The following is a 16,773-nucleotide window of genomic DNA, read 5'->3' as shown; positions in this document are numbered from 1 at the left end:
ATTAAAAGAATTATACACCATGACCAAGTGGAGTTCATTCATGGTACACAGGCTGGTTCAGTATAAGAAAAAAATAATGTAATACAACACATTAAAAAAAGGGAAAAATCAAGTGATCATCTTGATAGTGAAAAAGCTTTTGGCAAAATTCAACATCCCTTTTTGATAAAAACACTTCAAAAAGTAGGAATTGCAGGAATCTCTCAATCTGATAAAGGGCATAAATGAAAAACCCACAGCCAGCATAGTACTCAATGATGAGAGGCTAAAAGCCTTTCCCATTAGATTGGGAACAAGACAAGGATGCCCACTATCACTTCTGTTATTCAACATTGTGCTACAATTTCTAGCCAGAGAAGTTAGCCAAGACGAAGAAATAAAAGGTATTCAAATCGGAAAGGAAAAAGTAAAACTGGCATTATTTGCGGATGATATGATCTTATATTTGGAAAATCCTGAGAATTTGATGACAGAGCTACTTGATTTAATAAATTCAGCAGAGTGGCAGGATGTAAGATTAACACACATAAGTCAGTAATGTTCCTATACATTAGTAATGACCTAACTGAAAAGATTAAATTCGTAATAGCAACTAAAAAAATTAAGTACCTAGGAATAAATTTAAGGACATAAAAGACTTCTTTAAAGAAAATTACAAAATTTTACTAAAAGTAATAAAAAAGGACCTAAATAGCTGGAAAAATATTCCGTGCTCATGGACAGCAAGACTAAATATTGTTAAGATGTCAGTTTTACCAAAACTGATCTACAGATTCAATGCAATCCCAATCCAAATTCCAACAACCTACTTTGCATACTTGGAAAAGTTACCAAATTTATTTGGACAGGAAAGGAGCCTCAAATTGCCAAGAACATCCTTAAAAAGAAGAATGAAGTAGGACTTTCAATCCAGTCTTTGAAGCCTACCAAGAAGCTAGAGTGGTCGAACCAGCATGTTATTGGCACCAAGATAGACATATTGATCAATGAAATCAAACTGAGAGCTTAGAAATAGACCCCAGATATATGGTCAACTGATTTTTGATAAGGCCCCCAAAGCCACAGAACTGGGACAGAACAGTCGCTTCAACAAATGGAGTGGGAGAGCTGGATATCCATATCCAAAAGAATGAAAGAGGACCCCTTCCTCACAGCCTGTACAAAAATTAACTCAATGTGTATCGAAGACCTCCATGTAAGAGACAGCACAATAAAACTCTTAGAAGATAATATATGGAAACATTTTCAGGACCTCATAATACGAGATAACTTCTTAGACCTTACACCCAAAGCCCAAGCAATGAAAGAAAAAATAGATAAATGGAAATGCCTCAAGATCAAAAGATTCTGTGCCTCAAAAAACTTTGTCAAACAGGTGAAGAGAAAGCCAACTCAATGGGAGAAAATATTTGGAAACCATATCTGATAAGAGACTAATATCCTGCATATATAAAGAAATCCTACAACTCAACAACAATTGTACAAACAGCCCAGTTATAAAATGGGCAAAAGATATGAAAAGGTATTTTTCTGAAGGGGAAATAGAAATGGCTAACAGACACATGAAAAAATGTTCATCTTCACTAACTGTTAGGGAAATGCAAATCAAAATCACGAGATACCATCTGACACCAATAAGAATGGCTTCCATTAAACAAACAGGAAACAAGTGCTGGAGAAGATGTGGTGGAATTGGAACTCTTACTCATTGCTGGTGAGAATGTATGGTGGCACAGCCGCTGTGGAAGACAGTTTGGTGGTTTCTCAGAAAACTAGATACCAAATTATCCTGTGATCCGGCAATTCCACTTCTTGGTATATGCCCAGGAGATTTGAAAGCAGTGACATGAACGGACATTTGTACACAGATGTTCATAGCAGCATTGTTCACAATTGCAAAGAGATGGAAACAGTCCAAGTGTCCTACAACAGACGAGTAGATAAACAAAATGCAGTATAAACATTGTGGTTTCTGATGCCATTCCTTACATGGGGCACCAGTTGTGGTTTCTGTCCAGCAGTAACCACGGTGATGCAATGTATTACTCGAGAGAAAAGTCAAGAGAGGCAAGAGTGAGAACAACTCAAGGGAGAGTGTCCTCCCAAGCAGTTCTCATTTCAGTTTTTATTGAGATTTTCGGGGTAGGGAGACGTGCTGGCACTCAAGGCTGTTTAGAGAGGCAGGAGGGGAGGCAGGATGTTTTGACCTTAACACAAAGATCAACAGGCAAGTAGACAACAAACAAGCCTGGACTTGGGAGTGGAATGGACTACATGCAAGAACATAGCATAGCAAAGCAAGACATTTTAGTTTACAATATTTTATCTACAGAATTCCCACAATACATACTATGGAAAACTTGCAGCAGTAAGAAGGAATGATGTCCTAAAACATTGCAACATGGATAAACCTTAAAGATATAATGCTGACTCAAATAAGTCTGACACAAAAGGAGAGATATTGTATGTTACCATATCTATGAACTCCCTGAACAATGTAAAATCAATGTCTTATAATGTAGAATATTGGGGACCAAATGATAGAAGCTAGTGAGGGGGGAAGATAATCTAAGATGTTCAGATATGTTAATGATGGTGAATTCAAAGATACGGGAATAGATGGGGGTGATGATTGATTGTTAATGGGATTATAAGTATCAGAGCTGTATTGAAGACAAATAGGATTGAAAGGGGTTATTTAAAGGCAGGTCTCTCACAGATCAGCACCACAAATACAGATAGGTGTTTGCATGGTATACTTCTAAGGTATGATACTAGTACATACAGTTAACAACACAACAGTACATGGGAAAAATCCACCTATTGCATAGTAATGACTAATAGGAATACCATACTAGCACCACATAAATACTAGGGGCAAATAATTAAGGGCTGAAGAGGGCTACAGGCATTTTGGGTCATGGGAATTGTTTATAATGGAGAGTGATGAGCACTGTACAACTAAGTGATGATAATGTGAGATTTGGATGGATTATCGTGAATTTAGAAACTTCCTACTTTATAAGCCAAGCCCTTCATCTTGAGGCTTGCTTGGGTGAAACTTATGGTTGTAAGCCAGAGGCTAAGCCTACCTATATTTATGTAGGAATCACCTCCAGAGAACCTCTTTTGTTGCTCAGTTGTGCACTTTCTCTCTCTAAGCCTAACTCTGCAAATAAATCATCACCCTTCCCCCAACATGGGACAGGACCACCCAGATGAAAGAGTTTCCCTGGAAACATGGGACACAGATTCCAGGTATGAGCCTGACCCTGGCATCAGGGGGTTGAGAATGCTTTTTTGACCAAAAGGGGGAAAAGAAAGACAACAAAATAAGGTTTCAGTGGCTAAGAGAATTGAAATGGAGTCAACAGGTTGTCCTGGAGGTTACTCCTATATAAGCTTTACCTAGATATGATAAGCCCAAGTCAACAGTAGTTCTGAAAACCCTAAAGAATACCCAGATCCCCTATTTGAGACTCTCTGAAAGGTTCACTCACTAAGTTTATTCTTCAGAAACTTAAATCCTCCAGAGAACTCCTATGCCAGCTAAGTACCAAAACCCAGAGGCAGTAGCCTCTTGGAAAACATCAACCAGATGTGCCTCCTTTTCCCACAAAATTGACACCCCGTTTTAACATGAACAAGTTAGGGTGGTTTAATTAAACCATTTAATTAAAAGGAAGTACTTAAGTGTGATCATTTTTATCACTTGAAAATCCCATAGTTTTCTAGCCTGCCTGTCAGAGGTATATGTAGACATCCCTGAAGATCGGGAAAGTGATTAAACTAGAGGAAGGGGTAGCAGCCGACAAGATGGAATTTAACAAAGAGTATGAATACTGAATATATAATTTTCTTTTCCTTAGTTGCTAGGGTATTAGAATAGTTAGAAAGAATTGAAATGTTGGAACTGTAACCCATAGCATCCTATGAAATTTATTCTGTAGCTACTCATTAAATTGTAATTTGAAAGTTATCACCTTTTTTTATATGTTATATTTCACAATAAGGAAATAATTGAAACTATGATACTGTAACTCATAACAACTTTGGAAATTTCCTATATAACTATTTGTTAAATCATACTTTGAAAGAGTAACTTCTTGCATGTATGTTATATTTCACAGTAAGGAAATAACTGAAACTATGGAACTGTAACCCATAGCATTCTTTGAAATTTGCTTTCTAACTACCTGTTAAATTGTACTTGAAAAGTTATCACATATATATACACACACAATACATATATATGTTATATACTACAATAAAAAATGATTAAATAAAACATACGCTGATGACCATGTGATTGTGAAAACCTTGTGGCTCACACTCACTTTATCCAGTGTATGGACAGATGAGTAGAAAAATAGGGACAAAAAGTAAATGAATAATAGGGAGTGATGGGGATGGTGGGATGTTTTGAGTATTCTTTTTTACTTTTTGTTCTTATTCTTGGTTTTTTTGTGTGGCAATGAAATATTCAAAAATCGTGATGAATGCACAACTATTTGATGGTACTGTGAACAATTGTACACTTTGGATGACTGTATGGTATATGAACATGTCTCAATAAAACTGAATTTAAACAACATAACACTGAAATGACCCAGAGGTCTCAACTACCAGAAAAAGACAGAAGTGCAGCTATTACAAAACTATTCCAGGGCGTAAGGAAAAATAAATGCTTAATGATTAAATAGATGAGGATCTCAACAAAAATAAAAAGATGAAAAAAAAAAAAAAACAATTAAAAAACAAAATAAATTCTAGAGCTAAAAGTACCATAGCTAAAATGAAACATTAATTGAAGAAGTTGTTAACAGGAGATTGATATGGCATTAGGAGGCAGTGAGTTTAAAGGTAAATCTGAAGAACAGAGAATATAGGTTGAAAAAAATGAATATAACTTGATAGTAAATAGCAGTCTAACATAATACAGTTTATATAATACCAAATCAACTACTTATATGCAATTAAATTGCCTTTATTAATAAGAGAATGTTTAAGTTTTAGTAAAAAAAAATTTTTTTCTTTACATGCCAAATACATATATTCTGTTTGTAATTTGGGCATTATATAAGGACATACATTTTGATAAACTGGGCTAATGTATTACTTTGATTCTTCTGCTATGTAGTTTTTTGATGTACTTAAAAATAATTCCAAAATTGTCAGACATGATCTTTTTTAAGTAAAAGTCAAGGAAAACAAAGGCTTAAAACTCAAGGAACTTGTTTGTCAGTATCTAGGGTCCAGAAATGAGAGAGCTAGTTCATTGAATAGCTGCCAGTCACCTGAGATCCCCACTGAGCTGGGCTACAGGCTGCCCTGACTGTCTGCTTTCTTTTTCCTAGCTTTTTATTAGTTAAACCCTTTAATTAAAAGGAAGTACTAAATATGATCATTTTTATCACTTGAAAATCCCATTTTCTTCTAGCCTGCCTGTCAGAAGTATATGTAGGTCATTTATAAAAGGAGAAAGTAGAGTATAATTGTTAAATAGTTAATGAGAACAGTCTTGGAAGCATGTGCCAGTTATCATCAGTTGAGGGTTCCTGGGTTGGCTTCATAACTCCTCTGTGCCTGTGTTTCTGCATCTTATAAATGAGATATTATTACCATACAGGGCCATCTGGGAATCAAGTGAAATAGTGCATGCATAGAGGCTTGCACAGTGTTTTATACAAAGTACTCATTCAGTAAATACTGGTTTTTATATTTTGACCATTCTCAAATATATATGTGTAACAACTAATTTTCCTAGGAGTTAATACTGTCAGAAATCAACTAATTTTAAATATGAAAAGAAAAATGCCCTTGACTTTATAAATTATAGAACTGGTAAAGTAGTCCTTTTCAACGATACAGAGAACTGCTATAGAAAAAGAAGACATTTTAGAAGATTTAGTTCATAGTTTATTTTGCTAGTGATTGACTTCATTACTATTCTTATGTGGGAAGTGAAGATGGGGGAGAATATTAACATAATCTCACCTTGTCACACCCACTTCACAATGAATAACAGGGATAAGGTGAAGGAGATTGTTAATAAATGTCATAATTGAAATCTTGTATAGTAATTTTTGTTCTGGAAATGCAAGAAAGCAAAACACAGCTTTGAGATAAGAGTTTTTGTCTATTTTTAAATTTGATGGGCCTAACAATCAAATTTTCTATTTACGTACTTTGTTTAGGTTTTTTTTCCCCTTAAAACATGTTCACAACCAATAAGCATGGAGTGTTACTAGGAGCATATCACAAAAACAGTAAACATTCACACTGAAAAGAATAATAGCCTTCAGAACTCATCTTGTAAGTTATGGATCATTTCTTTGGCATAGAAATAGCTCATGATTTATTGTAATGATATCTACATCAGTTTGATTCTGTCTCCTTGAAATATGTACCTGTTTTTCTTCATTAAATTAACAGACTGTTATCTTGCAGGTTCAAGATAAATTCCGCCTAGACCTGTCTGATGAAGAGGCAGTGCATTACATGCAGAGTCTGATTGATGAAAGTGTCCACGCTCTGTTTGCCGCAGTGGTAGAACAGATTCACAAGTTTGCTCAGGTAAGTTCTCTGAGGGCAATGCGTTTATCAGAGCTTCTCCATATACTACCACAGAGCCCTCATAGAGCCACACTTTTCTCCAGCCAACAGGTATCTTTACTATTTTTCATCAAGGCCTTCTGACATTTCACTAGCCAGCTTAAGTGAACACGTTCCATGTTTTAACTCCAAACATTCCACTTACACTTTCTCAGGAATGACTAAATTGTAGAACATCACCATATGTATTTAACCTTTATAGTGATGATTATAAATCCTTATTAAGTGATCTTGGGTTTAGCAGAAGCCTTGGGAGTGAGACTTGGCTGTTTGCTGTGGTTTGGTAAATAGTGAAGTGCTAAGGCAGGAGATGTACCCATACTCTGCACTAAAAGATCTATTAGAAGACTCACTGTTACTGGTGTCTTAAAAAAAAAAAAATACAAATGTTTGAGGAAGATAAACCTCAGATTTAAGACCTGTTTTAATGATGAATTTTATAATGAGGTTGATCATGAAAATGGTTAGGAAACAGAAAAATTAGGTCACTTTTCTCTCCCACACCAGCACACTCATTTTCCTTGTAACTTCTTTCTGACTTGACACATTCAGTTAATAATGATAACTTTTCCATTCTGTGAGCTCAAAGCTTGTCTTGCTGTGACATCTCCTTCACCCACTATCCAGTAAGTCACCAAGCCTTGTAGGTTTCTGTTTTTTTAATTATCTCTATCATTTTCTGGTTCTTATATTTTAATCCATTTTTTCTTCACTTTATGATACCTCAGATAACTAAAATTCCTTGTAACTGTTCTGTTCCTAGGCTTTTTCTTCTCTGAGCATTCCTTTTTCTTCTAAATATTCCTATCAGACATATTTTCACAAAATGTCTTACTTTTCCTTTTTTTTTTTTAATGTAACTGTACATTGTGTTTCCCCACTGTGTAACAAATGAAGCCCAATCTCTCACAATTCAAGGCCTTCCAGAATATCACGTTCTAAGCTTCTTTCCAAGATGTTTCCCTGATACTGTCTTTCCTCTGAATATTCTGTTCTCCTCTATCTTTCTCCTCCACCTCAGTATTCTTTTCTCCTCCTTCTGTCTTTCTTTCTGTTTAATCATCTTTTACCCCCTTCACATCAGACGGGCAATGTATTGACGTGGTAACAAAGTCTGAGGGAGGAACATTTCACACAAACATGAGCTCATGAACCACAAAAGGATCTGTACACCTTTTGTGTTTAAAAAAAAAAAAAAAACAAAAAACAACCAAAAAGAAAAAAAAAATCTCAACCAGTTATAACATGTTTGAGGGCAGAAACTTACAACTTTTGTGTCTTTGTATTTCCATAGCAAGGGATTTGATTTACCCTTCACAGTTACTCATTTATATGTCATCTTGTTCCATCGCTATCTGCAACCATACAAATTTCTCTCCTTCATTGGTTTTCCCTATTCCATATTTGCAGTTTCCAGTTTTCCTCCTCAATTTTCCAATTACAATATATAATGGAGCTAAAATTCCACACTTGAAATTAGTGTTGCTGCCTAACCCCTCATTTCAGTTATCCATAGCTACGTAACAAACCCCAAACTTACTAGCTTGAAAAACAATAATGACTTATTATAATTCATTGGTCAGGAATTTAGCCAGAGCCCAAGCATATAGTTCCTTTGTTTTCTGTGATACCAGCTGGGATCACCCGTTCAGCTGTATTCAGCTGGAGGTTGGCTCATCTGTAAGGTTCAAAAAGGTTTTACTCACATGCCTAGCTCTTCCGTATGACCTCTGTGTCCAGTCTGTCTCATCATTCAGTACTCTGGCCTGAGCTGCTGTTCTACATCATGGCTACTGGCTTCTCCAAGAGAACACAGAAGCTAAAACTGTCCTTTTAAAGGCTAAGTCTAGAACTGGCACATGGTCAGTTCTACCTCATTAAAACAAGTGATGAGGCCAGTTCAGATTCACAGAGAATAGGGAGACTTATTTTTCTAAATTCTGCATATTAAAGATGGAGGAGAGAAAGAGTCTGATTAAAAAAAAAAAAGCCATACTATTATTTGGGGGAGATAGTAATAAAGGGCTTTTGGTTTACCAAAGACTGTGGGCCTCAGTTTACTCATCTATAAAGTGATTGGTATTGCGTTAAAAACTAATGTTAAAAATCCAATTTTTGACAAATATATTTAATGTCAGAGATGCACAATGGTTAACTGCTTTCAATATATCAAGCTAATATTGTCTACCACAAAAGCTAAGTAAATGAAATCTCTCCCCTCAGGATGGTTAAATTTAGTTACTGTGTAACTATTGAACCAAATGGCATGTACCTTTTCTTCTAATCATAGAGAAAATATGAATATGAATGATGAAGAAATTGGTAATAGGGACAGACATAATGTAATAACAGACATAAGAGGAAAGATCATTTTATAATTATCTAAAATGCATAATTATTAATTTCTTGAAAAGAAACATTAAGTCTATTTCTTAGGTTCCTATTCTTCAGTTCCTCAGTAAAAGAGTAGATAAACTATAGAAATCCTAATCTGGTTAAAAAGTTGTTTAAAATTACTTTGAGCTTGGTTGTTACAAAGTGTTTGGGGCTAGCATAGATTCTTAACAAAAAAAAAATAGTATAGAAAACCAAGGAAATGGCATCATGAAATTAATAGTTGAGAGCATAGATATCTGGATGAAGCCAGCATCTTAAGAATCCTCCTCTCATCATCATTCTAGATTAGTAAAAGTGGAGGTTTAAAATGCAGCATGACTATCCATGTAGATGAACATTTTTAGATTTCTCAGCTCTCCATTTTCTAATTATAAACAGACTCTGGGGACAAGAGATTAACTTTATGTTTACTCAAGATTTGTACTTCAAATAGGGCTTTCCCATTTTTTAATATCCTGTAATTTTTACTATAACCCTTTTTAGTTTTACCATTATCACCAATTAATAGATAAATAGTCTGAGCTACATAAATTCTTACCTTATCACACGCAAGTCATCTTTACCAGAATCCCATATTCTTTATCCTAAGAGGTGAATTTGAAAATGCTAATGCTATTGTTTAGGTTTCTGGTGTCAGTACCAATATACACCTGAAACAGTATGAAAATAAGAGTAATTGAGTAACTTAAGGATATTAAATTTCATTGGAACTTGCTTAGGCACTGAAGGGCACAGTACCACTAAATAAGATCTTTTGGGGCTGTTTTTTTTTTTTTTTTTTTTTTTTTCATTTTTTTTTGCATTTTTTGCATTTTTTAATCATATTTTTTATTGTAGAATATAATACATATACATAAACATGATAACTTTCCAAGTTAAATTTAAGAAGTAGTTACAGAACAAATTTCAAGAATATTGTAGTTTACAGTTCCACCGTTTCAGTTATTTCCTTATTGTGAAATATAATATATATACAAAAGTAATATCTTTCAAAGTATGCTTTAATAAGTAGTTACATAGGAAATTTCAAGAGTTGTTATGAGTTACAGTACCATAGTTTCAATTATTTCCTTATTGTGAAATACAACATATATACAAAAAAGTGATAGCTTTCAAATTACAATTTAACAAGTAGCTATAGAACAAATTTCAAAGGATGCTATGGGTTACAATTCCACCATTTCAATTCTTTGCTTCTAGCTATTCTAATACCCCAGCAACTAAGAAAAAGAAAATTATATAATGATTCAGTATTCATAATCCTTTGTTAAATTCCATCTTGTCTGTTGCTGCCCCTTCCTCTAGTTTAATCACTATCCCTATCTTTAGGGATGTCTAGGCAGTGACCACCCTAACCTGCTCATGTTAAAAAGGTATGTCATCTTTGTGAGAAAAGGGTATATATCTAGTTGATGTTCTTCAAGAGGCTATTGCCTCCCATACTATGACATCTTACCATGCTGAATGTGATTCCAGTATTGAAGAGTCTTGGTTTTTTTATACAACATGGCCCTTAAGTGCAAGCCATCTACTCTTCAAAGAAACAGCTTATTTTGAATTTACATCTGTGTTGTGGGGAAAACTTTTCATGTGTAATTGTCTGTTTATATTCCTGTTTTGCCTTTATTTGGTGACTTTAACACCTAATCCCTGTGTAGGATTTTTCCACTGTAACTGCCATACTCTCATGTACTTTATAGAAAGCCACCTCTAAGTCAGTGAGTCACTCCAGAATTGGGGAACTAAGACTATTCAAGCCCATTTCTCCATTTATTACCCTAAGTAAACTGTAAACATTGCCTGTGTTCAGTGTATGTATAAACATATTTGTAGTGTGCCTGTGTGCATACTAAATGCCTTTAGGCAATCTGGAAGTCAGTAGTTGTGCTGGTGTTAACTTTTCCATTTTGTTTCCATTATTTGAAAGTCACTATTTCAAAGGGTCAAAGTAATTTTGATTTGCCTTTTAAGCCTTTGTAATATTAGTAAATGTAATAATAGTAAATTATAGACCCTACTCTGTCTTAAATATACTGAATTGTAGTTTTATTTGTGAACTTTGACATTTGATCTTATTTAATACACTAAGGAAGCCAGCTCTGTTTAAAGGGGCATTCAGTGGCTAATACCCATTGTGGAAAAGGAAAATTAATGTGCACAAGAATTTTATGTACTTTTTCCCTTTAATAATTTTTGTCTGAGGTCCTCATTCCTAGATGTGTAGAAGTATTCTGGGTCCTAATTATAAATGAACAGATCAGTAGAAGATAAAATACACCTTAATTTTCTCATCACAACAGACCCTTTTCTAGCAAACACACAATTGGCCTTAATATGGAAATGTCCATATTTTAAACCCCCAGTTCATGAATTTTTCAATATTATTTCCTGCTCCACAGTTCAGTGGCATTTAGTCTTCAGCTGTGACAGAAACATGAGCATGTAGGTGCAAATTAAAACTAACAAAGTTTTGCAGGTTTAAAGCATTCCTAGCACTCAGGATCTTTAAGTGTAATTACAGATCCTTCTATCTGTTTGAGTGTGTTTAACATTACTTTATTCATACCAACTTTACAATTTTTTTTTCCTTTTGGTAACACATTCTTGCCTCTTACTGTTTGTACTTCTTAAAACTTTCATATTTGTATAAATTGACCAGGAAACTGGTTCCTCTTTGCATATTGAACTCTTTCCCCTCTTATGTTCCCTCTTCCAAGTCGAACTAGAGTAACATGGAATGCTCACTAGTTTTAATGTTGGTTTACGTAAGTACTTTACTCATTTTTCTCATAGGGTTGAAAACTTAATACCTCTATAAGCCAGGTACAAAGCCAAAGTAATGATTGTCTTTCAGTCAATTTAGTTAATACATAGTCTACCTTTATATTCAGTACCTTTTTTTTTTTTTGGTACCACTTTAAACACACAAGGCTCTTTGTATAATAACTAAAGACTGCATTGGGACATCAGTTTCCATCCTCCTTCATAGATACAACGTGATGCCCTAAAAGAAGAGAATAGGGCCTGCTTTCTGAATTTACATTATACAGGCCTTAGTTTGATCCCATTTTAGGAATGAAGAATAACAAGTGTAAACTATTTCACTAAACCAAAGAAGGTATAGAGTTCTGTGGCCAAATAGAAATTCTTCTGCTCTAAAGTTGGTTTTTAATTTATTAAATCATTTTCTAAAGAGCCAGATGATTCCCCCACCAGAAGCTAAAATAACAACACTACTGTATCATACAAAACCAATTTGTACCATTTTGTGTCCCAGATTAAATTAGCCTGGGAGAAATAATATTGTTAGCAGAAACAATAATAGCAATAACAGCAGCTTATTGAATATATAAATGTGCCAGGTATTATGTAAAGTGCTTTCTTGGCATCATCTCATTTAATCCTCACACCTGTAAGGAAAGTATATAACTAGGCCTGTTTTATAGGTTAGGACTGAGGCTTAGATAGGTTGAATAACTCAAGTCTAATAGGTAACAGAGCCCAAATATGAACCCAAACTCAGGATTGTAGAAACAGATATTAGTTAATAAATAATGTTTTTCTTACTTTACATCTAAGCTTTAATTTATTATATTTGGATAGATTTTTGTGTATCGAGTTTAATTTACGTGTTTAACTTTAAAAAATATCTTTTACCTTTTCTCTCTCTGATCTTTCATCTAACCATAGATGTGGGGGGGGGGGGAATCCGCCATGCCAACAGCCAAGAGAGTTTGATGTAAAAAGGAGTCACTGGGAATAATTAGTCTCAGATATATATGATGAATATGAGATAACATTCCTTTGGTACATTGGCCAAAGCCAGTCTTGAATTGCATTTGACCCACGTGTGCTCTCATGGTACAGTGCAGTCATGCCCATTAAAACCCATGGTGTTTAAGAAAACAAATAATACAGGTACTGGTTTCATGATAAATGTTTTGAGGCCTTATGATTAGTTAATTATTGTGATAGCAGCAGTCAGCAGAATGCCCCACAATTTTCAGCTAAAATACCCTGCAGTTTATTTTTTATTCATGCAAAATTAATATCTTCTCTAAGGAAGGTTTGCAAACTTTTGCATATAATCCTTGATAAGATTTGCCATGCTTGCTTCCTTAACTGCTTTTAATAAGGTTAGTTGTTATACAGAGTGTTTTCCCGCCACTCCATTTCATAATAACCTCTTTTATAAGAATTCTTCAGATGTACAGGGAGCTGAGTATTTTGGGACTGGCTTCACTACATAGAATTACTACTCCCCCCCCCCCCCCCATATACATAGACACAACGAAGTATATTTAGGAAATATTTTAGAGGTCAATTTAGTATCAGCTTTTATCTTGCACATATACACATATATCCTCACACGTTCATTTTTTAATTGCTTCCAGGATAATATTTAGATTGCTTATTGTCTCAGTAAGGACCCTTCACAATTTGACTTTAACCTGTATTTCCAACCTTCCTCCTCTCCCACCAGCCCTCAGAAAGAGCCTTCTTTGTAGCTCTGATATCTACCCACAGATGACAATTCCTCACACCCCAACACCCTCCCAACCCCATGCTATACACCTTTTGTCTTTGCTTGGGAAATGGGTTCCCCACCCATTTGCCCAACTTTTGGGCATTTTTTGCTTTCCTAGTATTAGATGTTTTTACCTGTCATATTTATTTAATATGCAATAATTAGGTCATATTCAATTTAAGTCAGCAAACAACCTCCTTCCCCCAATATTTTCACATATAAACTGATTTTTAAGTCAAACCCCAGGAATCCTTTACATGTGGTTAACTGCTGTCAACTTGATGGTATTTAGCAAAGTAATTCAGTCATTTTTTAAAAATAGAAGTCTTTGTTAAAAGGTCTCAAATTAGACAAGTGATGATTTTATTTTTCTATTCAAGAATTGTGTGTTCATCTCTTTCAAAGCATTTTTTAAACTTTATAGACTCGTGTATGATTTTTTAACAATGAAGTTAATATTTTCCATTTGCATTGTGTTTTTGTTTTTGTTTGGTTTTGTTTTAAGTACTGGAGAAAATGAAATTGGGCTTGGCCCATCAAGATGCTTGGCTCACTAAGAAAACTACTTTAAGAAGCAACCTGTGTGATTAAGGAAGACTTCAGAGTAATAAGCGATGAAGGGAAAACTTAATCTTCAAAATACCATTTTCCCTAAATGCTACATGGTGCCTGAGTTCAGTTTCTTTGGATATAATTTCTTAAATATGGTCTTGAGGGATTTGTTTTGAAATATTGTATATATTTATTTTCAAATGTACACATTGTTAATAAGCCAAGAAGTGTCATGCTTGTTCTAGGATCATATTCATATTGTGAAAAAATATACAGGAATACTATGTTTAAATAGTAAATTATTTAACTTTAAAATGTCATTTTTTCCCCCATCCCTTCAAATCAGTACAGCATTGGTATGATTTGGAATTACTGTCTCAGTTTAAAAGGTTTTTTGTTTGATTCTCCCTTTGTTTTCCTTCTTTCCTAATTTACATTGTTTTAAATTTAAAGGTTTACATGTTATGGCTCATTCTTTTACAGTTCAAGGACTGCTTTTATTTCAGAAAAGACAGTCATTTCCTCTTACTTGTAAATCTTGTTTTTTTGAAAAGTACAGTTATTGGTTGTAAGTATATGTAAATAGAAGACAAAATACAAAAATGTATCTTGAAAACTACCATTTACATATATCCAAGGTTTTAATTATGTTCAGTAGTATATAAAAATGTAATTATCTGGATAACTGGCCAAAAAAAATACCATGACAGTAGCTTTTTAAGTATTAAGCCTAAGATATTTTTATGTATTCATGTAAGTATAAATTTTTTTCTGCAATAAATTCTTTTTTGATGCAAACTTAGTTTTCAGCAGCTTAAATCATACACCAGCCTGGATTGGGAGAAGTGTCCAAGATCACAGCATAAAATCTGTAAGTGAAAACTACGGATCTGAGCCGAGAGCCCCTCCCCCCACAGCCCGAACTGCAAAGCCTCACAGTGATAGAGAGCAGCACTCTCTGAACAAGAGAGTATACCTCAGCCCAGCTCCAACTCTGGTTTTAATTAACAAATGAAGGCTGCTCAATACAAGCTACAAATTCCCAACAAGCAGACAGAGGGTTTTGGTGACAACTGATCTTAGAAAGCCAGAGGACCTCTCTGGGAGGGAGGGGGAGTCCAGAGGACCAGGTGCTGTCTCTAGCCAATTGGTGAAACTGAGGGTGGCCGCAGACTGGCTCTGAAGGGGGTCTTTCTACCTTTTTTTCAGCTCAATGGAGAAAGCCTCAGCCATTTTCAGTTCCCATCGCTCTGACCCAGACAAGGGTGGAGATAGCAGAGTCAGGCAGACTATTCAAATGCAAATAACCTCTCCCTAGGGGGTGTACCTTCTGTAAGAGGAAGAAGGTGGTGCCAAGCTCTACCACCCACCTTCCATTCAGAACCAGAACCCAGAGCCTGGGGGAAAGCAGCGATGGGCCACACCTCCTTACACGAGTCTGGAGTGACAGGCTGACAGGTGCCACCTGCTGGGCAGAAAAGCACAATGGCTTGAGGCCTCACAGGGTGTGCCAAACCTCTAAGACACACCCTCAGGAAAACAGGAGACTAAAGCTTCCTGCTGAGACCTGAGCCCGTTCTGGTCTGGGAAAACCTGATTTGGGTAACCAAGGAAACCAGATGCCTAGACAACAGAAAACTACAACCTACACTAAGAAAAACAAAGTTATGGCCCAGTGAAAGGAACAAACTTAAACTGAGATACAGGAATTGAAACAACTAATGCTTAAATCAATCCAGAAAAACTTAGGGAAGATATGGCAAAAGAGATGAAGTGTATAATGAAAACACTGGGCATACAGAAGGTAGAAATCGAAAGTTCAAAAAAAAAACTGGCAAAATCTATGGAAATGAAAGGCACAACACAAGAGATGAAAGACACAATGGAGACATAACAGCAGATCTCAAGAGGCAGAAGGAAACACTCAGGAACTGAAGAACAAGATCCCTGAAAGCCTACACAGAAAAGAACAGATAGGGAAAAGAAGAAAAATATGAGCAATGTCTCAGGGAATTGAATGACAACATGAAGTGCATGAATGTGTATGTCATGGGTGTCCCAGGAGAAAAGAAGGGAAAAGGGTCAGAAGCAATAATAGAGGAAATAATCAATGAGAATTTCCCATCTCTTATGAAAGACATAAAATTACAGATCTAAGAAGCGCAGCATACCCCAAACAGAATAGATCTGAATAGGCATACACCAAGACACTTACTAATCAAATTATCAAATGTTAAACATAGAGAATCCTGAAAGCAGCAAGAGAAAAGCAATCCATCACATACAAAGGAAGCTTGATAAGACCATGTTCAGATTTCTCAGTAGAAACCATGGAGGCAAGAAGGAAGTGGGGTGATATATTTAAGATACTGAAAGAGAAAAACTTCCAACCAAGATTCCTATATCTGGCAAGATTGTCCTTCAGATATGAGGGAGAGCTTAAAATATTCTCTGACAAACAGACAATGACAGAGTTTGTGAACAGGATACCTGCTCTACAGGAAATACTAAAGGAAGCACTGCAGACAGATTGGGAAAGATAGGAGTGAGAGGTTTGGAACACAATTTGGGTGATAGCACAGCAATGTAAGTACACTGAAGAAAGATGACTGTGAGTATGGTTGAAAGAGGAATACAATAAATGAAAACTAGAGATTATAATTAACAGAAACATTGTATTA

General features: G+C 35.2%; 1 protein-coding gene and 1 non-coding gene across 3 annotated transcripts in view; one reads left to right on the top strand and one right to left on the bottom strand.

The window, feature by feature from the left end:
- PIK3C3 (phosphatidylinositol 3-kinase catalytic subunit type 3) overlaps nt 1–14,890 on the top strand; it is a 200,428-nt gene extending 185,538 nt beyond the window's left edge. For both annotated transcript variants that reach the window (XM_037805813.1, XM_037805812.1), the window contains exons 24-25: nt 6,451–6,576; nt 14,046–14,890. In XM_037805813.1, the coding sequence (XP_037661741.1) occupies nt 6,451–6,576; nt 14,046–14,060 (141 nt within the window). In that variant the 3' untranslated portion in view covers nt 14,061–14,890. The remainder of the gene's footprint in view (nt 1–6,450; nt 6,577–14,045) is intronic.
- LOC119511954 lies at nt 7,694–7,780 on the bottom strand. Its single transcript, XR_005212294.1, has one exon. It is a non-coding gene; the product is annotated as a small nucleolar RNA U13 (small nucleolar RNA).
- Nucleotides 14,891–16,773: the final 1,883 nt, after the last annotated feature.

Source organism: Choloepus didactylus, chromosome 16, assembly GCF_015220235.1.
Source record: "Choloepus didactylus isolate mChoDid1 chromosome 16, mChoDid1.pri, whole genome shotgun sequence".
Lineage (NCBI taxonomy): Eukaryota > Metazoa > Chordata > Mammalia > Pilosa > Megalonychidae > Choloepus > Choloepus didactylus.
The sequence above is the reverse complement of the archived record's forward strand: the minus strand, read 5'-3'. Positions and strand labels throughout refer to the sequence as shown.